Genomic DNA, 22065 nt, shown 5'->3' with positions numbered 1-22065 from the left:
CACACACCTTGAGCATAGCTTTGCATAAAGCAACCAAAAAGCAATGCAATGCAGTTTACAGGTAAGTACCACATTGCGGACATTTATTTATTTATTTTTCGCTTGTTTGCACAAATCATTTAAAAATATTGTTAAAAAAATTCGATAAATTATTTTCAATAACATTTAAACTTCAAATGTGGGGGACTTTTCGATTAAAACCCAACACGTCGACGGGTGGGATCGAACTCGCGACTTCGTACCGTTTTTCCTGGAAGGGTTTCGCCCTGATTGGCTGACCTCCAAAGTGAGCTCGGTGGTCGGTTGTGAGGCGGCACGAGAACGGCTGAACGATTCAACGTGAGAACGTAGAGGGGCGAAGCTCATTGGAGGAGAGTTGCTAACTCACGTGACTGAGGTGCGTTGGTATGAGCGGGCCAGTATATGGTGGGGGAACTAGATGAATAGCGTCTGTGAGAATACCCGATGTCAGTGAAGTCGATCCAAACTGAAAAGGAACTTCATTTTGTGCCAAAAACTTAAAAATATTACCGCCCGAACAGGGACTTGAACCCTGGACCCTCAGATTAAAAGTCTGATGCTCTACCGACTGAGCTATCCGGGCTCTGACTGAGAGCAAAAACAGAATCAAGAAAAATCTCGTAGTATACGACGTCTTTAATGTAGCTTTTGACTCACATGAATTTAAGTAAAATTCAAATTGTTGATCCACTGGGTCCACCCTTTGTAACAATGGCAGTTTCAACAACAAAAAAAGGTTACAAAACAAAACAACTGGACTTCTATTCTGAAGCTGAAGATGGTTTCGCTTCCCATCCAGGAAGCTTTCTCAATAAGATAAGATGGGCTTTAAGATAGGCTTTATTGATCTCACATTGGAGAAATTCACAATGTCACAATGCCACAATGTCACAATTCAAAAATGTCTGGAGTAGTGTGGCGTTCCAAGCGGTATAAATCTACAAGAAAGGCCTCGTTAGAGCTTAGATTCGCAAGTAGATTTATTTTTTTGGATCGATCATGACCTGGATGACTGAGAATCTTCTCCAACAGACAGTTTCGAGTCTTCTGGGAAGGCTGTCCACAAGGTTCTGGAGTGCTTATGGGAATTTTTGATCATTCTTCCTGAAGTGCATTTGTGAGGTCATACACTGATGTTGGACAAGCCGCCCTGGCTCTCGGTCTCCGCTCTAATTCATCCCACAGGTATTCTGTTGGGTGCAGGCCAATCAAGGTCATCCACACCAAACTCTCATCCATGTCCTGGCTTTGTGTACCGGTGCCCAATCATGTTGGAAGAGGAAGGGCCCATCTCCAAAGTCTTCCCACAAAGTCAGGAGCATGGAGTTGTCCAAAATGTCTTGGTAGGCTAAGCTGAAGCATTCAGTTCTATTTACTCCAACTAAGGGGCGCCAAGACCAATTACACTAACGCCAGAATCTTCCCGCTACCAAACTTTACACTTGGCACTATAAAGTCAGAACCCCTCTTGCTTGGCAAACCCAGACTGGTCCATCAGATTGCAGACAACAGACTAGCAATTTTAAATTGCTAGTCTGTTGTCTGAAACCTGCAGATCCAGAGCCATAAGTGGCTCACTTAATATTATTAAACAATTAAATATTGCCTGTTTTATTATTTTTTTCACTATTTTATGTGCCCCTGTGAAAAAAAACAAAGGCCCCACCTAGGCCACCCCAGGTAAATTTGGTCTAGAACCGCCACTGGCTACGTAGCTACTAGCTTTGCAGCCCACACGTAATCAACTGCGAACAAATGTTTAAGGAGGCACACAGAGTAATTGATGTGTCTTTAATAGATTCATTTACAACTATACAAACCGTTACTATACAGGATTTATAAAACATAAATCAACTGTTATTAGTTAATTTTACCATCATCTATACATCTTACAGTGGTTCTTTTTCAATGCCGGTGCACATTAGGCACACATACTTAGTCCAAAGCAGTCACTCATCATGGCACAATCCCTTTGATGCATGAAATAACTTAAAATGTACAAAGGCATATAAAAACAATCCACACAGAAACACCCGAGGCATTAAAACAAATGATTAAAGTGCAATTATTATTTTATCGTATTTCCAAAATGTTAAGGAGACAGAACAGCCATGCAAGGTTCTACTGTATGATGTGATCTTGTTTAAAATAGTTTAAATGCGTTTACGACCTCATAAAGAAAAAGAAGATACGTTGGGTCACATCAGGTCAGAACATTAACACAATTCATCATATAACCCACAGTACTGGCTTAAGGATTGTTTAATGTGGAATAACCTGATAATTATCTCTAATGTGCGTATGTTCACGGAGACGGCTGCTGCTCTGTATAAAGAATTATTCCGAACGATCATAAATCTGCTCCAATTAAACCACATTTAACTCTTCAATCATTTTAGGGAAAAAATTAAATTGTGCAAACACACTTGTCCAAAGAGTTTGAAATATCCAAACGATGCTCATCTTCCTGCTGTTTAGTACAGGAACATATATACACACACATTAAACCCTGGTGATGCCTGTATCATTCCATTGTAGTTTTTTAAATCATGGATTTAGGCAACTGATTTTTTATAAAAAGAGAAAGCAATTAAGAACGAGGTCTGGATTACAGTTAGATACTTCCTGCAGTCCTGAGTTTTTACATTTTTTTCCCCCTATGTCGCAATAACACAATGACTTTCATTTTGTACTCATATGACATCAGAAAATGTTTAGTGACATTTGCTATAGTGAATAACTGGACCCTGCATGTCCTCCTGTGACCGGTACAGTTTCAGCCTGTTTGAACAGAAAAGTCCGCGGGTTGTTAACGTCCAGCTGCATTTATTAACATCAACGCATCCAGCTGAATTCTGAAAAGTTTAAAGGGGTTCTGATAAACCCTGCGGCACACTTCTGTTTTCACGCCTCGGCGAAGACCAAAGTGCAGGTATGGAGAAGGATGAGGATGAGTGCTCTGTGATAGTACTTCTTCATATGGCTTATGTAACCTAAAGCGAGACAAAAATAAGACAAATGCGTCAAAAAGGCAGCACAATTTGAAGAAAAATGACACGGCTGACTTTTGCCACACATTTATTATTATTATTATTATTACCTTTTGTATGTGAGGAGGCAGCTCGTCCTCCGAGGTTTCCTCCTGTAGAGGCTCCTGATGTCTCGATGATGCTTTACCGTCCTCAGCCCATCCACCCATTGGCACAAGCGGCGTCCTCACAACCTTTGCAGCACCGGCACCGAAAGGGTCTTAAAAGCAGAAGCAAAGAGAAGGTAGTTGGAAAAAAAAAAAAAGACATGCTAAATGAGAACTGACTGCAATGCACCGGTCAAAGCTGCAAGCTACGCTTTTTTATTGTGAGAATAAAAAAAATAATAAAAAATTGAGAATAAAGTACTTTTTTTTATGAGAACCCTCGCATCCTTGCCCTTGCGTTAAAATGAGGAATGTTGAGCATCTTGGAAAGTTGTACTTTGGTATCTGTTTCCCAAATAAAGACATCCTCAACTTTTTTTCAGCACATCAGCATCAAATCATGTCGAGAGGCATCTCGCGAGAAACATAGATCATAGCCAAAAAGGAACAGCTAGGAGCCCAACTGTGGTGCACTTCCCCTCTGGTGTGATATGATCTGCTGATGCTTCCTCTTGTAACAGATTTCAGTCTGTTTCCAGTTAATCACAAGTGGACAAAACTAGCACAAAAAGCTGCTCTAGCGCTTTGTGAATGTAGCACTTTGTCTTTGAATGGCTTTTCGAGCTGCGCTCTTTTCTGTGATCGCATCTTTTCCACACGGGAAGGTGGGAAGCGCTGAGACGATCAGCGGAGACCCAGATTTGTCAGCTCAGTAAGACAACATGCAAAAACCTATTACTGGATTTGCAAGCTGTGCTCCAAAAAAAAAAAAAGAAAAAAAGTGCTGCATGAAGGTTCTACACTTCAGAAAGTGTCACATTACAATCTTTTTCGCTCCGCTCGTTGGCCACACTGAGCTATATAATACACTGGAGTGCTAATCGGCTGCTGTTTGAACGAGTCGCTTTGAAGCCACCAGCCGCCATATTGGTACTCCCTATTTCCCCCAGTAACTAGGGAATATTTGCGCTACAGCATGGAATAACGAGGATTTTGTCATGTTCAGGAGGGGCTTAAGACTTTTAAAATGTCAAATGCCATGTACTTTTATGTTATGTACTAAAACTATCAAGTACTGAGAAAGTCATGTGCTGAAATATTTAGCATTTTATTCATTTAAATATATGTATTTAACATTTTTAAATATATAAATAACAATATACAAAAACATATATACATATATATATATGTATATATATATGTATATATGTATACATATATATATATATATATATATATATATATATATATATATATATATATATATATATATATATATATATATATATATATATATATATATATATATACACACACCACATATACATATACATATATATACACACACACACACATATATATCACTGATTCTTGAGAGTTGGGACAAAACACGTTTAAAAAAAATATTTTTAAAAATACACACTATATCAATTAGAGTTACATGTTTCTGCAGATAAAGGTCTTAGCTATTTAACCATGTAAATGAACAGGTTCTAAATAAAAACAAATTTTTAACAAATAAACATGTTTCCCTTCAGAACTGGATTTTTGTCAACTCCGTCAGACACACTAAAAAGTATATAATTTTAATTCTTCCAATCATACAAGAATCTGAAGTTCTGAAGTATATTATAATAATGTTTAATTACTCTATGTAAAAAACAAAATACAATATATAAACTTAGTTATGATTTCACACTATTTTGAAAACTCTGATTTCTAAATATTTGCATTTTTAAACTTTGATTTTAATTTTAATATTGTAAAAACAAATTCCTTAAATAAATAAAATATAAGAGGATGTAGATCAGATGGTTCTTTATTACAAAAACAACATAAACTGAAGGAAGAATATTTTTTCTCTTAAAAAATTAACAAAAACATACATCCAACACTGTTGATGAAGATCTGACGGTGTTGACAAAAAATGTGCGCATTGCTGATTATTGAACAGATTTGCTCTTTGAACACTACTACTAAAAATACTCCTTGTTATTAGAGTATTTAACTTACTGTAAAGCAAACTATAAAACACATATTGCACATACAACGTTTTTAACTATTATAAATTATACCGTTTGCAACTATCAATAAAACAATAAGGGAAACTAGGGGCCCTCCTTTCCTTCTGTTTTCATCTGCCTCCCCTATACCACTTCCTGCTCTCCATCTTCTCATCCACCTGTTCTTCTTTTCCTTTCCTCTTTTGTAAGTACCCATTTACTTTAAAGTGGTGTGTGTGTGTGTGTGTGTGTGTGTAAAACCGTTCGATATATTTTTATTTCTCTTGAATGCCTTTTTCTCGTTTTATTTCTCCCCCTTTCCTGTCTGAGAGACTATCTGCTGTGTCTGGCGTTGTATTCTGGAGTATGCTGATCTTGCGGACTATCTGGTGGGTTGTGTGCCTTCAGCACTGCATCTTCATTGGATGTTTTTTCTCTGGACCTTTTCTGTGCCTCTCTCCAATACTTTCTCCAATTCTTTTTTGTCCTCTCTCCCATCTCGTCTATTTGTATTACTTTTTTGTCTTTAACTCTCTTCTTCCATCTTTGTCTTTCCTTCTCTTTCATAGCATGCTTGCTCTCTTGGTCACTGTTTAATTTTTCTCTTCTCTTTTGTTGGTACTCTCTATTTCTTCTCCTTTACTCCTCAAGTGACAATTTCTGTCCGGCCATTTTTTCTACAATACAAATTGAAATAAAGAAAAATGTACTTGAATAAGACTATAGAATCTGATTTTTATTTACTTGATATGATTGATTGAAAACCCCGCGACCCTATGAGGGTTTAAGCGGATCAGAAGATGGATGGATGGATGGATGGATGGATGGATGGATGATTGATTGACTGATGGATGAATGGATGGATGTAAAATCCTCTAGGTGCAGTATGTAGTTTTCATAACCAGATGTTGTGAAAATCTACACACAGGCTTCTCATTTCTCTATCTCTGTCTCTACATATATAAATAAATATATATATTAAAGTGCTGGCAAAGTTACATGTAACAATAATAAGCAGACCACTGCTTGCCCATTCTCTAGAAGTCAGATGCGTATGGTTAAATAATGTAATGCATGCTATGTATGTGCATTTATGTGTAAATAAAACCCTGAAATATCAGTTTAACCCTTCACTATATTCACAAATAATATTATATTCGCACATTAGAGGTAATTGGTGGTTTTGTCAACTCCGTCAGCTTACAGGTCAACTCCGTCAGCAGTAGAAACTGACGGAGTTGACGTCTGACGGAGTTGACGTAAGGGCATGTATTTTCCCTCCAAAACATGTATTGTACACTGCAGCTAGGTACTTTTTCCTCAGTTGCTAGCTGTCCCAATAACCACACTAAATTGCTGCACAGTGGCGCAGTGGTTAGCGCTGTTGCCTTGCAGCAAGAAGGTCCTGGGTTCGAGTACACCCCTGGGTCTTTCTGCATGGAGTTTGCATGTTCTCCCTGTGCATGCGTGGGTTCTCTCCGGGTACTCCGGCTTCCTCCCACAGACCAAAAACATGACTGTTAGGTTAATTAGCTTCTCCAAATTGTCCTTAGGTGTGAGTGTGTGTGTGAATGGTTGTTTGTCCTGTTTGTCTCTCTGTGTTGCCCTGCGACAGACTGGCCAGGGTGTACCCCGCCTCTCGCCCAGTGAACGCTGGAGATAGGCACCAGCAACCCCCGTGACCCCATGAGGGATAAAGCGGTTCGGAAAATGGATGGATGGATGGTTTAAAAAAGTATCTCAACAGAAAGACGGTATTGACATGGAGCAGCTGTGACCATAGGAATATTGACATTGTTTGTCTAAAAAATTTAAAATGTACCAGAGTATGTGTGGTAATGCTGCATTCACCACAGGCAGGGAGATGAAAAGGGGTCCTCAGAGATATAGCTGACCATGCCATTTCCTGATTTAAAGAGCTTTATGAAAAAATCTGACGGAGTTGACAGAAACTGAGGACACAACTTTAATAGACAGATTTTTATGGAAAATATTGTTTGATGTTTACTTCATGCATTGTTTTTTATATTAATACCCCTTATTTTTTATTTGATATTTATGGTTTCACAATTTTAGAGCTTTTTTAAAGTTTTTTGGGATGTTAATATTGTGACCTCTTGCTGAGGACAAGTAAAATAACATGGACCTTCTAACCAAAGACCATACATTTAAACAAATTTTCCCCAAAAAGATAAAAAGGTTTATTCTAAAAATCCGATAGATATATACTATTCCTTTAGATTTAACTTTGTAAGTATGTCAATTATGATGAATTTATTATTTTTGGCTATAAATTAGACTTTTCTATGTGGGACATGTTTTGTCCCGACTCTCAAGAATCAGTGATATATATATTTAATATGAATAACATGTAAAATATTTCAGCACCTAATTTCCTAGTAGTTAATAGTGTTAGTACATCCACTGACTGTAGAATTACCTATGAAACGTTTTCACACAGCCAGAAAACTGCTTGTTGTTGCAACCAAATCCTATGAGATTCTGTGAGAGTAGGGAGTAGCAAGATGGCGGCCAGTGACTTCAGTTTTTCGGCAAAATTAGCACTCCAGTGTATTATATAGCTCAGTGGTTGGCCACTGTAAGAAGGAACCGTGGATGACGACACACACCTGCGGCGGGTCCACTGTGGCGCCTCTGACTGCTGCTCTGTGGCCCCGCCCCATCCCGGCCCGCGGCGGTGCCGCTGGCGGCTGAGGCGGACCCGGCACCGGGACTCGTCAGCGTGGTCGGGAAGGTGTGCGAGCGCGGGACGTGTCGGGAGCGGGCGTTGGGCTCGCTGCGCACTTCGTCGGGGATGCTGTCGCTGCTTTCGTCGCTCTCCTGCCGGTGCCACGTGTGACGCGACAGGTCGCCGCGGGACTGCTGCTTGTGGAGCTTTGTGGGGCAGAAAAAACAGCTCAGAGTGAAAACGGACTGAGACAATGGATTCATAATGATGCGTCTGAACACGGACAGGCGTACGGATTTACCTCGTGCATGTAAAGAGCGTGAATGCTCATTTCGGTGGAGGCGTACTCTGACAGGACTAGACTCGTAAGCTGACCCTCCCAGGCGCTGCTGCCTGAGCTCACAGTTCGGGCATCAGTTCTTCAGGACCGAGCGAATAAAGGGGGACAAAAGTAAGACGTAAATGAGGGAAAAAAAGGCCAACACTGTAAAAACGGATCTAAAAATAAGTAAAATGTTCTTATAATTTGTGTTTTTGTCCTTGATTTGAGCAGGTAAATGACATTATCTGCCAATGGAACGAGTATTTTGACCCCTGAAACAAGATAATTAGACATCCTGCACTTGAAATAAGATGATGGAGATGAATTGTTCCTATTTTAAGTGCGAAACTCTCATCCCATTGGCAGATCATCTTATTTACCTGTTCAAATCAACGACAGATACATTCACTTTAAGAAAATTTCACTTATTTTTAGTTCCGTTTTTTGCAGTGAAGTTGCTGAAAAACAGAATACTTTCCTGCTTTGTCTTCTAAAATAAATTAAGTATTTTTGTTTCCATTTCAGAGTTATCCACCACTTCGTGAAGGTCTCCCACATAAAAAGCCATTAGAATACCTTGCAGTTTCTCATTGCACTGCAAAAACTGAACATAAAATAAGTACAATTTTCTTAAAATGAGTGTATCTGTTCTTGATTTGAGCAGGTAAATAAGATTATTTGCCAATGGAATAAGATTTTTGCACTTAAAATAGGAACAATTCATCTCCATCATCTTATTTCAAGCGCAGGATGTCTAATTATCTTATTTTAGGGGTCCATTGGCAGATCATCTTATTTACCTGCTCAAATCAAGGACAGATACACTAATTTTAAGAAAATTGTACTTATTTTTAGATCCGTTTTTGCAGTGTGTAATATGGCAGAATGTGGAAACGTTGGGAGGGGTGTAAAACACCTTTCGCTGTAAACATCAGCCTTTCTGAGCCGTTTTTGGAAACGAGTCTGAAAACGATCGTTCGCTCACCCCGACCCCGTCATCGTTCTACCGGTGAAGCCGCTCGCTCTGTGAGCCGCGCTCAGACTGCCTCTCAGGTGAAGGCTGCCGCTGATCGGCGAGAGAGAGCGCAAGGCGGCGGCGCCACCGGGCATTTCAGGAACGCCGCTGTTGGTCAAAGAGCTGTCGCAGGCAAAATGGACGGACGCCAGGGTGGAGGGGCCCGCCAGGATGTTCGCAACAAGACTCCTCGGCTGCAGGTTGGAGAAAAAAAAAAAAAAAAGGGGCAAAAGAGCAAATTGATTATTAACCGCGGCGAGATCAGACGTGACCACAGAGATAACGCTTTGTTAATGGCCCTACTTCAGACTCTGACAAGGAGAGCGGATGTGTGTCAGAGGAGGCCCCCGCAGCCTCCCTGTGGACTCTCTCCTTCAGCTGGCTGATGAAGTGCGTCGTCTCCCGCGGGGGCTGCCAGTGCGGGTTGGTGATGGCGAAGTGCATCAGCGACAACTCCGTTTTCCCGTCCTCGGCCTGCTGGTAGATGGAGGCCTCCGTCTTCCCCTCCGACATCCACTGCAGGGGTTTGAGATCGAACGGCAATTTTAATCGGTTTGTCTCGCCGGCGAGGACTGCGAAGGTGTGTCAGGCCGGGCCTCACCGCGGGGTGTCCATGCTGCCTGACGTCCATCTGGGCGAAAGAGCAGGTGTCGCCCACCCCAACCACCTCCACCGTGAAATTCCTGAAGAAATCAATGATCTCCAGGGACTTCCTCCGCAAGCAGAAGATGAGAATGATGGGAGTCACCACGGGACTCAGCAGCTCCTCGAGAATAAATACCTGGAAGGGAGGAAACAAGGAGGTAGATGAGTAAATCTGGGAACACGGTAAAAGTTTCTCACCTGAAACCCAAATAGCATCAGATCAAACTCTGGAGCAGAAAAACAAAACGTGTCCTTGAGCCAGAACACCCTACATCCTACTGTGGGATCAGTGAGTTCTGACACCGGACATCCAATCATAGGGATTATTTCTCACTCACAGCCTTGTACTGAAAGAGCTGGGAGAACTGGTCTCGGGTCTCGTATCGGTGCGCATTGCCCTGCCAGTGGTCAGGCATGTAGTGGATGTGGGCCAGGATGACCCGCAGCAGCTGCTCAGGACAGAACACCATGTGTTTATCAGGAATAAATGACCTGGAGAGAGAGACAAACGGGAGGAAAAGATTAGTAGGTTCCATAAAAAAAAAAATAAAAAAAAAAAACAGGACTGAGGCGTCAACAGATGCCATGCCAGACTAACTTAAATAAAAACAACAGATAAAGAGTTTCTCCCCGTAACGCGGTGCCTTGGCTGATTAGTTATAATAAAGAAAACCGTCTTAGTTTTATTCATCGTTTCATTTGGGTTTCCGTTTGCTGAAGATGCCAAAGCACAAAGCAGACTTACTGAAATAACTCCTTTCCTCTTTTCTCTCAGTACGTTTTTTTTCCCTGTTAGGACCCAAATTCATCCAGATGTCCGTACACCTGCTAGCAAGCTCTTTTACATTCTGTCACGTCACAAAGCACAAACTTCGCTGCATTTTAATGCAATGCTAGGTGATCGTGCACAACAATCAGCTAAACCAGACTTTTAGGACGCTACCAACTTTGCACATCTGCAGACCAACTGTCTAGCTTAAGCCAAGTTAAAACGGAAGCAGAGAACCCGTAAACACAAATGTTTCAAGTCATTTTCAAAGATTCTCATTTTAAATTATGCTTGGAATAGGACATTGCAACACAGGCATATAGCATGACCTAAACCAGTAAATTGGCAGAAAATCGTCCCAACAGCATGCTGCAGCCACCAGCTTGTTTGACGATGGGAAAGGGTGTATTCAGGCTGAAGTTCACGCACTTTTCTCGTGGAACGCAGAAGTAATCGTTTGTCCTGTAGATAGATTTTCCCACCAAGCTTGTGGACCTCGTCATCTCCTCCACAATTACTCCTCTCCTTTGCTCAGACTGTCATATTAGATGGACGCCACGGTCTGGTCACAGCAGATTTTTAATTGGGCCGTACCCTTTCCATTTTAAGGTGTTTTGTACCTTTACTCTGGTTTAAACTTTATTCTGCGCTTGTCTGCTGTGTTCCTTGGTCTTTGTGACGCTGTTTGTTTAACTAATGTTCTCTAACAAGGATGCCTAACGTGGGGGTCGCACCGTGATCCACTCTGTGGAATACCCTCCAGATTTCTCACTTTGCAATCTTAGAGAATATCCCAATTATAAATTATAACCTTTACTCAAAAACATGTGAAATTGGGGGGGGGGGGGGGGGGGGGGGGGGGGGAGGGGGGGAACTGCGTTTTTTGTAAAAGTTCTCATCAAAGTTTCACAATAAACCTTTGCAAAGCACCGTCCATCCATCAATAACGGTTAATGGCGTAAAACTAAAACAGGTAACTGTGTGCGTTCGAACAGGCTCACTTCAGTGACTCTCACCGACAGACTGTGATGCAGACTCCGAGCAGCGTGATGGACGAGAGAACATGTTCCACCGCCAGAACGTCCTCGTCGTAGATGGTCAGGGCGATGAGAACGGCCAAGAGGGAGCCGGCGAAGAACGCCACGTTCTTGGCAACCACCGTCAGCAGTGGAGAAAGGAAGCAGTTCATGTACTTGGATGCAGCCTGGATACAAAGACAAACAACGGAGGAGGAGGAGGACGGGATTAATCATTAACTTCACTCCACGCCTTTTTCTTCGCTGTGAAGCAGCGATTCCAAACCCTGGTCCTGATTGTTTGCAGGTTGCTGCACATGGGGCCTAACCTAATAATGGGCGATGGACAGGAATGCTGAGGAGGGAACGGCATCATTTAAATCAGGTGCAGAAGAGAAACATCTAAAACATGAAGGACAGCGGGCCTGAGGGACAAGGATCGGGAATGACTGCTCTAAAAATTTAAAATAGTAATAGTAATTACTATAGTAGTAATAGTAATATAGCAATAATAACTGTAAAAATGGCTTCAGACTTTTCATTTGAGGGGATCAGGCGATGCACCGACCTTGTATCCTTTACTGAGGCGGGACATGAGCTCATGGTCCAGCTCGTTGAAATGACGCAGGTAACATCGACCATAAAGCGACCAGCACCTTGCCCCCAGAGATCCGGGCTCTCGCTTGATTACCTTCGCGCACAAAACGTAAAACGAACAACTGTCATGCACGGCGAGGACGAGCGACTTTAGCTAGCGTGGGTGTCGCAGTCATTTTACCTCAGTGTAGCTAAAGAAGGCGTACAGAATCTGCCACACCAGGATGACCGGACACAGGAGCAGGTTGGCAACGCCGATCCACAGGATGCGAGAGGCCAGCCTGTCGGCGAGCTCCAGCCTGTTACCGCCTCTCTTGTACTCTGGCTTCAGGCTCCACTCGTTCTCAAAGAGGGAGCCTACGTGAGATGAAGGGAAAGCCACAATACAAAAGCTTCAGCAGGAATTGAAAGCCGTTTGTTGGAAGATTGCATGTAAGCAAACTGCAGTTCGTCCATATTGGACCAAAATGCAAAAGGCATGTTGAAATAAACGCTTCGTGCACCTGGTCCCCAAAAGAAGATGAGCTCAAAGTTGTACTTGAGTCCCCGGGTGTAAAACACAGAGTCTCCGAGCGCGGGGAGCCGAAACCGCACGGGAAGGAGGGACTTGTTCACCATAGCAACCTTGAGAAGTACAGGGAGACATGTTCAGGATGAGGTTACCGCGTTTGATTGCTTGGAAACGAATGGTTTCCATATTGTGAAGTGACAAATGTGCACACCATGTAGTTCTTAAAGCGGAGGATGCGGTGGTAGATGTCGAGCTCCGTCAGCTCTTTCTTATGAATGCAGATCTGGTGCTCCTTCTGGATCTCGATGATCCTGGCCTGAACTTCCTGCCACGTCACGTACGGGAGCTCTGACTAAAAGGGCGAGAACAAAAAGTCACAGGTCAGGCTTTAATGTCTGTAGCCGCGATAAACATCAGTGGCTGTATTTGGTGTCAACACAGTGAGCATCAGTCAGAGGAGACGACAAACTGCCTCACCATGGTCATCTTCAGGGCGTTGATGTAGAAGGATCTGATCTCCCAGTAACAGCAGACGTTGTAGAGGAATTTGACCAGTCGATGGAGCCAGAACACCCCCGAGATGATCAGCAGAAATATCACAAACGTGTTGTCTCTGATACTGAGAAAGAAACGGTCCACTTTTATTATGACGAGACAAAAATCTGTCCACACGGTTTGTCTGGTGGACCAGCCCAGAGCAGCACGTCATTGTGAAACGGAAGAAACAAAAAGGTTTAGGAATACAAACGAGCCACGGCTGACTAACTAGGTAACTCTGGAAGGGAACTGGTCACGCCGGATTTTATGTTGAGGAGCGGTGAGCATGATATCACAATACTATGAAAATAGATGACAGCGGAGCTAAAGTTTTGCTCATCACATTATCATTCAAGCTAAGTTTCGAAATTGTCTGTGGAGTGGTTATTGTCCATTTTATTGGTTTTGATAACTGTAACTACGATAACGTTCACGACAACATATTCATATCTGCCATTTTTGCTAATAATAACAGATATTATATATATTATATATATATATATATATATCTCACTGCGCGCTCGGAAGTTATTAAATTGTCATATATTCACCTAATCTGTTTTATATGGTGCTAATTTTATGCAAATTTGTTCAAAACCTTGTTAAAACATGATGATAACATGTGAAAAATGTTTGCAGCACCTTTAGTCTGAACACGTGTTACACAGACGGAGGGACAGCCGTTGCTCAGCGGTTAGCTTCCTCAAATTTCTCCATTCATCTACAGCTCAACGGCTGCGGCGCTAATATTTTTCTTTGTGGGATATGAGTTTGCAAAGCTAACTTTTTCGGTCGGCTGTGCAGGCCACCGACTTTGTGAATAAAGGGGGCTTAATATCAATGAACTTTGTAGTTTTTTCTTCATTTATAAACACACCGAAAACGGCGCATCCTTTTCCTTCCACTTCCCAAGTACGCACAATTCTGTATTGGCCAACCACGGCAAGTCGCACCAGAATACGTTGAAGCTTTTGGTTGTAACGTGACAAAGTGTGGAAACGCCGTACGCAGAGCGGTGTAACGTGGACATGATGATACTCACTGGGCGCTGCAGACATCCATTGGGAGGATCGCATCCGGTAACGTGACTTTGGATGAATCTGTGTGATTTACAAACTTGTTGGCGAAGAGGACGTCATAATCCACGCAGTTGGCCAGAAAAACTGTGAAACCGACCACAAACAGCAGCTGTCTGTGGAGACGGAGGGAAGACGAAATGCACGGGGTTCAAACAAAACTGTGAGGCGCGCTACACAGTGCTAGTTAAAATTTTAGAGAAAGGTATGGTGGGTGGGATACGTACACCAGCTCAAAGATCTCTCCCAGCAGCATGCAGGTGAAGCCATTCTTCTGGTGCAGGTTATAGACGTGATGAAAATTAAGGACAAATTGCGCAGCATCAGATGTCAGATATTATTTGTGTTTGTATTCTCAGCACAGTGCACAAGTTCTTAAAGGAGGAAGGGAAAAAAAGGATATTCTTTGAAAAAACAAGTCCAGGTTTTCTATGTGGTGCCACTGGGCTGAAAAAGAAACAAAGAGAGGAATTTCAAACTAATAAAACGTGTTCGGTGACATGAAAAAGGGTTTAAGTGCATAATATGCTGCATTAATCGTGTGCTTGGGATCTGGGCCGTACATTTGCTTCCCTCAGGCACGTGCATCAGCAGGTTCTCCTCGCCAGGAGGAGAGTCGCTGTAGGACGCCTCCAGGCGCTGGTACTCGGTCTCAAAGTGCGCCATGGTGGTAGGGCTGGTTTAGTCTCACAAAGAAGCCTCTGCTGCCTGGAGCCTGGAGAAGTAACGAAAAAGGGAAAGTGTCAAAGAAAAGGGAAGACATTCACTGCAAAAATGGATCTAAAAATAAGAAAAATTTTCTTAAAATTAGTGTTTTATCCTAGATTTGAGCAGATAAATAAGAATATCTGCCAATGGAATGAGTATTTCTACCCCTAAAATAAGATAATTAGATATACTGCACTTGAAATAAGATGATGGAGATGAATTGTTCTTATTTCAAGTGCAAAAGTCTTATTCCATTGGCAGATCATCTTATTTACCTGCTCGAACCAAGGACAGATACACTTATTTCAAGACAATATTACTTATTTTTAGTTCCGTTTTTGCAGTGTTTAAGTCTCAGATGCTAATTAATTAAAAAGAAGGAAGACATTTGTTTTGAAAACAGCAACTTGGAAGCAGAATTTTTGCTGACAACAAGGTTTAAAGCCTGTTTAATGAGACGCCAGAGAAAGAACCAGAGTGGGTTTTTCTTTTTTAAATTGAACAAGGCGAAACCCCGCTCTGCCCCTCTCTCTCCTACTGGACACTGTCGGCCAGCAGGCTGAAAGAAGGCCGGGGCATTTTTTCCCCCTCACACTTGGAGAAAATGACTGATGTGGCTGTTTGGGAATATTTCTGGTCATAAAAAAATATATAGATCCAGACAGTCAAGCTGTGGAAAGTAAAACAGCTGCATCAATCACTCCTATTAAGGTAAAACCTTTAAATGGCTACCAGGGACAACCTGGTAGGCAAGCTGTATAAAGTTTAACCCTTTAGCTCACGTTAAACATTTTTGTTTCAAAATCTTTGTGTCTGTTCTTTGATATTATGTGTTGTTTTGTTATTTTTAAATCAAGCGTATCATAATCCATCCATCCATCCATCTATCGTCTTTCCACAGCGTTCCCAAGCCCAGACAGGTTCTATAGTCTCTCTGTCGAGTCTGGGTCTTCCCCGGGGTCTCCTCTCAGTGGGGCGTGCCCAGAAAACCTCCAAAGGGAGGCGCCCAGGACACATCCTGATCAGATACCCAAACCAACTCAACTGACTGCTTTCACTTTTCATATCGAATCTCATCTTGTTCCGCCCAGTTCTCACCAGCCACCCTGAACAACCTGCACTTTCAATTGCCAACGCAAGTTTCCTTTTTTGTCTTGCAAAGCATGGCGAACGAGCAGAATCTGTCGTGAGGGGTTCCCTTAAAGCATTTTAAAAGAAAAAAAGACTAATGAGGCAAAAAAAAAAAAAAAAACAACAACAAATAAATAAAACGGCAATTAAAATATTTGACCATAAAAGCACTGACATGATCCCACTGAGATTCAGCTTTAAATAGCCCACAATGAAACAGCATTTCATCCCATGCTGCGATGTAAGGAGGGGGGTTGGCTCTGTTCTGTTGGGAAGTCTGTAAAGCAGGTAGACTGACATCCTGTAACAGGAAACGTATGAGCACGCCGACAAAACACGGTAGACCTCTCATAATATTCAAAGCAGGTAAGAAAAAAACCCATTAAAAAACACATAACCAAACGACTTACAATTAGACTTACATCCATTCCAGCCAAATGTGGTCCATCCTCTTCTGGAGGCTAGTCAACATCCCCTGCAATATCAAGAAAGATATGAGACGCTTGAGAAAGATGCGACATAAATATAAAAGAATGGGTCTTCTCTCTAAAACTGCCTGTTTATTGGTGGATAGGACAACGAAGGTTTGACGGAAATGACCATATTGAGCAATAGGCCGAGCAGGTATCAGCTACGTTGTACTTAAAATATCCCAAACAAGCGATGAGTTGTTTGACACAGTGTTAGGTTTTTAATGAGAAACAACACTAGGCTACGGTGTGTTGTCGTGTTTTGACAGCGCAGGCCTGCCTACCTCACCAAAAACATGTCCCCCTATCGGTTCCCGTAGCATGAAGTCCAAACGCCCCCCCCTGGTTCCCCTCGAGTTCGGGTCTAAATGTGATATTCCGCTTGATTTTGTGTCCGATGACTTGCTGTAATTGTCATTCTCTCACGGCTCCCTTTAGAAGTCAGGCACAAGCCAGTTTCATTTTCGAAACACCTAGCAGTGTGACGTCTATCGCAGCTAACCAGCAGAAACATCGTCCAATCACAATAGAGTATCTCTGAGGCGAAAAATCAGCAGTAGCCAATCAGATTTGTACAAAGGCGGGCTCTCCCTGGTCCCTCGCCCTTTGCGCTGCTTTGAATCATCTGATATGAGTATCTAGCACCACCACCTGGTTACTTGGCAGTACTACAACACCTTCAAAGTGACATTTGCCAGGATGAACGATGATGCAGTAAATGTAAACAAAATTTTCCCGACAATCCCAGTTACAGTTTTTATAGATTGCTTTGACGCAGCAGTCAACTCAAAACCCACATTTTTAAAAAAGTTAACGCAGAGGCCTTAACAGTGGCAAAAATGGTCAAAATTACAAATTTTGTTTGCAAAAGGATCCATTTAAAATACGAACCAAAAGCAAATTTTGCCCTCAACACAACCTGCACACAAATGTTTGAGCCCTTCCAATCATTCATTACACAAGGGGCAACAACATATAAAATACCACACTCAATGTGAATCAGTGCAGCATTGCTGGTCATTTTAGCCAAAGACTGTATGCAGCTTACATGTCAGTGTCATGTGTAGTCAAATTTGCCTTTTTGCAAAAAATGGATGCAGAATCAGATATGCTGTGATCCAAATTTTATTGCTTATTCATTCTTTTTTTTCCCAGATTGTGGCTACAAATGAAATATTCCAACAGAAGATACTCAAGCTGTCTGTCTCTTCTCTCTTGACGAACAGGCCACATGGCTTCATCTCCATCACACTCAATATTTTCCATTGTGATGCACCCAGGGAAAAAATCTTCTTGCATGCCTGATCCATCCTTGACATGCCTCTGCATCTATATCATGGGCAGCAGCAGTCATTGCATTGAGCAAGGGCATCGGCTCATAGGGCGGTGATATACCTTCCATCTCCATGCACTGAAGAATTCCTCTATAGGAATATATAGAGATTTATCTGTATATACTGTATAGCAACATTACCTGTTCTCCAGTCAAAAAAGTCTTACGATGGATGCAACCGTGTTTCTATTGAGAACAGATTGGACTCTTTGTCCAGCCCCTCTAAGTGAAAGGCCATGATTTACCACATGATCAATCATAGTTGCCTGAATTTCATCTGTAACTTGAGCCACGGATTCCTCTTCCTCATAATCTTCTTCCCCTGAGCCATCTACCTCTTACTCTGCCTCTCATCTGCCTTAGACCATCCATGCTTGCAAAGAACAACACACAACATGGCACCTTTTACGTAAAGCCTGCAGACTGATTGCAAATTGAAAAATTGTGTAAAGAGGTGTCAATCAGGCGCTTCAGTGATTTCATTCTGATCAAGAAGTTTCTAAGAGCTTGGAACATATGGTTTCTGTTTTGCTACCACAGCTAAAGCAATGGAGTTTGAACTGCATGAATGACATCAACTATTTTGCTAAAGGGCGGGGAAAATGTGTCAAACCAATGAGAATGGGTTAACTCATTTGCAAGAGGTGTCTTTTACTCTGCTGAGATGGTGATGATGAAAACTGAGAGGTTGCCAGTTTCTTCAAACAGGTCAAAGCAATCAATAAAAACTGTAAAAGGTATTTTATTCATAGGCATTAGAATAAATATTCATTTCTTGTTGGATGCCTTTATTTAAAGTTATAGAACTTGAGACTAGCCATTAGAGCAATGGTTTCTAAAGCTGCCAATTGGAAAGTCATCAGACCTAGTAAAAAGAGCAAAAATACAAGTGATTATTTTTATTGTAATTAATAAAATATCCCATTTAAATGCATTCTATTTGTCTCGTTTAATTAATGTTAGATTAATTAAATAAATCTATCATTATATTATGTTATTATTGTAAAAAAAATTATAATAAAGTATTAAAAAATGTATGCATCTCTCTTTATTGTCAAAGTGTCTATGTTTAACTTGTTCAATGGTGATGTTTTGATGCTTTTACAAACAATAGACTGGTTGAAGGGTTCTCCTAAGGCTGACAAAGAAGGGAGTCACAACATTAGACCATGACATGTCGTATTTGGACAACATATACTGATCGTGTTATGCTTTTTCTCAATAAGAAATGAGTTTTCCCATGAAGTGAGATAAGTATATTACCTTGCAAAAGTATTCACATCTCTTCAACTTTTTAACATTTTAATGTGTTACACCCACACACTTCAATTCATTTCAATAACATTTTATGTGATAGACTAACACAAAATTGTGTATATCTGTAAAGTGGAAGAAGAACATGAGGGAATTTTCATGTATGTTTGGGATCATTGCCTTACTGGAAGATGAGACTTCATCCCAGTCCCAAGTCTTTTTGGATCCTCTAACATGTTTGGGTTTCTTTCAGGACTGCCCTTTGTTTAGCTCCATCCTTCTTCCCATCTACTCCAATCATCTTCCTGCTGAAGAAAATCCTCTCCATGGACACTTCCATGTTTTCAGAGTGGAGGCAGTGTGGCTTTCTTTCAACAATGGATTTCTGTTCTCCGGTTTCCTACAAAACTGCGCTGTGGAGTGAGATGTTCACAACTTATAAAGTGTTTTTTTTATTTTGTATTTAACCTTCTTTAAACTTTTCTTTGCAGCTTTGTCTCTGATCTTTTTTGTTGCATTTATTGGTCTTCATGACATTGTTCACTAATGTTCGCTAATAAACCTCCTAGGCCTCACCACTGCTGTGGTTTTGCTGATATTCGATCACACACGGGTAGTCTCTACTGATTAGGTCATTTGTGGTTGCACTGGATCTTATTTAGGGAGCAGCAGACCAAAGGGAGGCAAATGCCAACAAATTTCTTGTTTGTAAAAAGAAAAAAAAAGCTGAAAATCCCATATAATTTTCCTTCCACTTCAATTATCTGCTGATTTGTGTGAATAATCTTGAGACCACTGCAAATGCCTGAAATAAGTACTTATTTCTCTTTTAAAAAAATCTCCAAGACCATAAAGTCAAGTTTGTAGCGACTCCTGGAATTAAACGACATAAAGTCACAAAGCTAAATCTGGCCTGGCATCTTTGTCTGTGTTGTGCATGTTTAGATGACTGTAGAGTTAACGAGGTCCAGGAGGTAAATCCAAGCACAAAAGCCTTGTTCTCTGCCTTGATGGATATCTGAGTGTTAAACCTGCTGAGAAACTGCTAGGCTTTGCTCGCTGTATCGCTGCTGCACTGTTGATGCTGATGACTGAAAGTGTTTTTTACCTTTGAGAATTAAACTTGAGGATTTTATTGATTGGCCTCGCTACACGAACCTTGAATGACAAGGCGTCGATCTTTAGGAATACATCAGCACGTTTCTCACACATGCTTAGATATCATATTCTCATTATTTCTCTTCAAGAAAATTTATTAGAGGGGGAAAAAAAAACAGCTGAGGTGTCTTGAGTTGGGTGGTTAGCCTGTGTAATCCACTTAAATACTGATTTGGGGAATTTAATCCATTCGGATCAGGATTAGGCTTTAATCAAGTACATCCAGTGGGGTTTTCTTGTTGTTACAGCCAATAAAATCTAAACACTTATTCCAAAGTACTACATCTTGTTGTCTATTTTAGCTACTTTTATTTTACAGATTAATGCTTTCTTTTATGTGCTCACAATAGACTAGAGTAATTCTGATCTCATATGTCTGGGTGAGTGCATAAGCATGTGTGCGTTGCTGCAGTCTATATAGCTGGCTGATTGAATTACCCCGCTGCCTGTTGGGAATTATGGGGGTCGTTCTGCGAGGTGCTTTGGTTCAATGACTGTCATGCTGCTCTAAAAGCCATGGGTGGTGCGGGCGGGGGGCAGGGTGTGGCATGTGGGGGTGCCTGTCGGATTAGAGAATCAGGATGACATCATCTTCCCAAAGCAGTTTAATCAGATTGAGCCCTTTGGTGCATATAACAAAACAGGTATGGAATCGCTTTGCAGGTACGCAGCTCACGTCGCACCGTTTACCGTAAAAAAACAAGTTTTAATCGTTGTTAGTTTTCAGTTTGAATGCTGGTACCTTTTAGGCAGACTGAGCTGTTACACTTTCATGTGAATAAAGTTAAACAATCCAAAATTTGTTACAGAGGGACAGTCACAAATATACATATTTTAGTAACGCCTTTCCTTTCAAAGAAAATGTTTTAATTATTAATGGAAAAAACAGAATGATTAGAAAAATACTCATCCACTTATAATATTAAGTTTTTGAGATATTGTTTTATGACATGCATAAAGTATCAATCCTACTAAAACTCGTCTAATTACCAAATTCCCCCTGGTGGTCGTATGCAAAAGTAACCTAATTTAATATTAAATATTAAATATTAAATAATAAGGGGCAAGACGTGTTCGTGTTTTAATTCTTTCATGTCGACTGAATGTCGTCCCACACAAATTGAAATGCTTTGAAAATAATAAAAAAACTAACTTTCAAAGCAAGCTCAAAAAGCATTTTTTCCTTTGCTCTTTTCACTTTCCATCAATTGCAAAATCCATAATTATCTATAGTAGGTGAAACGTCTTTATTACTAAAGTCTGTCATTAAAGACCTTTTAAGGAGTAAAATGAGCTTTCAGGTTCCTTTTCCACGAAAGAAGCTTCCAGAGTGAGCTCAAAAGCCTGTAACCTTATTTTTCAAAGTCAGGAGAGGCCTAGGTGATACTTTAATGTGGCAGCTGGGGACTCTTTCCTGTAATTGTGTTTTCCTACTGTCACTTTTATTTGTTCTCTCTTTACCTTTCTGTGTCTGACACTCCAGGGATGAACACCATGTATCTTTTCCTCACACACTCTTCTTGTTTCAACCTAAACTCTTTCCTGGCTGGGTTGGGCACCCTGACAGCCAGCCTCCCAAAGTCTGGTTGTCCTGGATGTTTTTATCCCGTTAAGACAAAATTTTTCTTCCTTCATTGTTTAGCTGTGTAACTGACAAATACATGCAGCTATGTT

The 22065-nt window shown here is 41.2% G+C and overlaps 1 protein-coding gene and 1 non-coding gene across 4 annotated transcripts; both read right to left on the bottom strand.

Annotated features, from left to right (window-relative positions):
- Positions 1-531: 531 nt before the first annotated feature.
- On the bottom strand, positions 532-604 carry trnak-uuu. Its single transcript has one exon. It is a non-coding gene; the product is annotated as a tRNA-Lys (tRNA).
- Positions 605-1795: 1191 nt separating this feature from the next.
- atg9a (ATG9 autophagy related 9 homolog A (S. cerevisiae)) lies at positions 1796-17155 on the bottom strand. 3 transcript variants are annotated; one of them, XM_036150708.1, is made up of 21 exons: positions 16931-17155; positions 16599-16651; positions 14901-15052; positions 14741-14784; positions 14565-14629; positions 14304-14453; positions 13202-13343; positions 12936-13076; positions 12717-12837; positions 12395-12570; positions 12185-12307; positions 11617-11804; positions 10170-10323; positions 9788-9967; positions 9490-9702; positions 9157-9380; positions 8151-8268; positions 7861-8055; positions 7791-7830; positions 3122-3270; positions 1796-3014 (listed from the first exon to the last, which is right to left on the bottom strand). In XM_036150708.1, the coding sequence occupies exons 3-21, from the start codon at positions 15001-15003 to the stop codon at positions 3006-3008; spliced, it is 2535 nt and encodes an 844-aa protein (XP_036006601.1). In that variant the 5' UTR covers positions 15004-15052; positions 16599-16651; positions 16931-17155; the 3' UTR covers positions 1796-3005. The 3 variants fall into 3 exon arrangements, with proteins under 3 accessions (XP_036006601.1, XP_012736489.2, XP_012736488.2); XM_012881035.3 differs by having other exon boundaries at positions 7791-8055; XM_012881034.3 differs by having other exon boundaries at positions 7791-8055; positions 16936-17155.
- Positions 17156-22065: the final 4910 nt, after the last annotated feature.

Source organism: Fundulus heteroclitus, chromosome 19 (assembly GCF_011125445.2).
Source record: "Fundulus heteroclitus isolate FHET01 chromosome 19, MU-UCD_Fhet_4.1, whole genome shotgun sequence".
NCBI classification, from domain to species: Eukaryota; Metazoa; Chordata; class Actinopteri; order Cyprinodontiformes; family Fundulidae; genus Fundulus; species Fundulus heteroclitus.
Note: the sequence above shows the minus strand (reverse complement) of the source record. Positions and strands in the feature narration are given on the sequence as shown.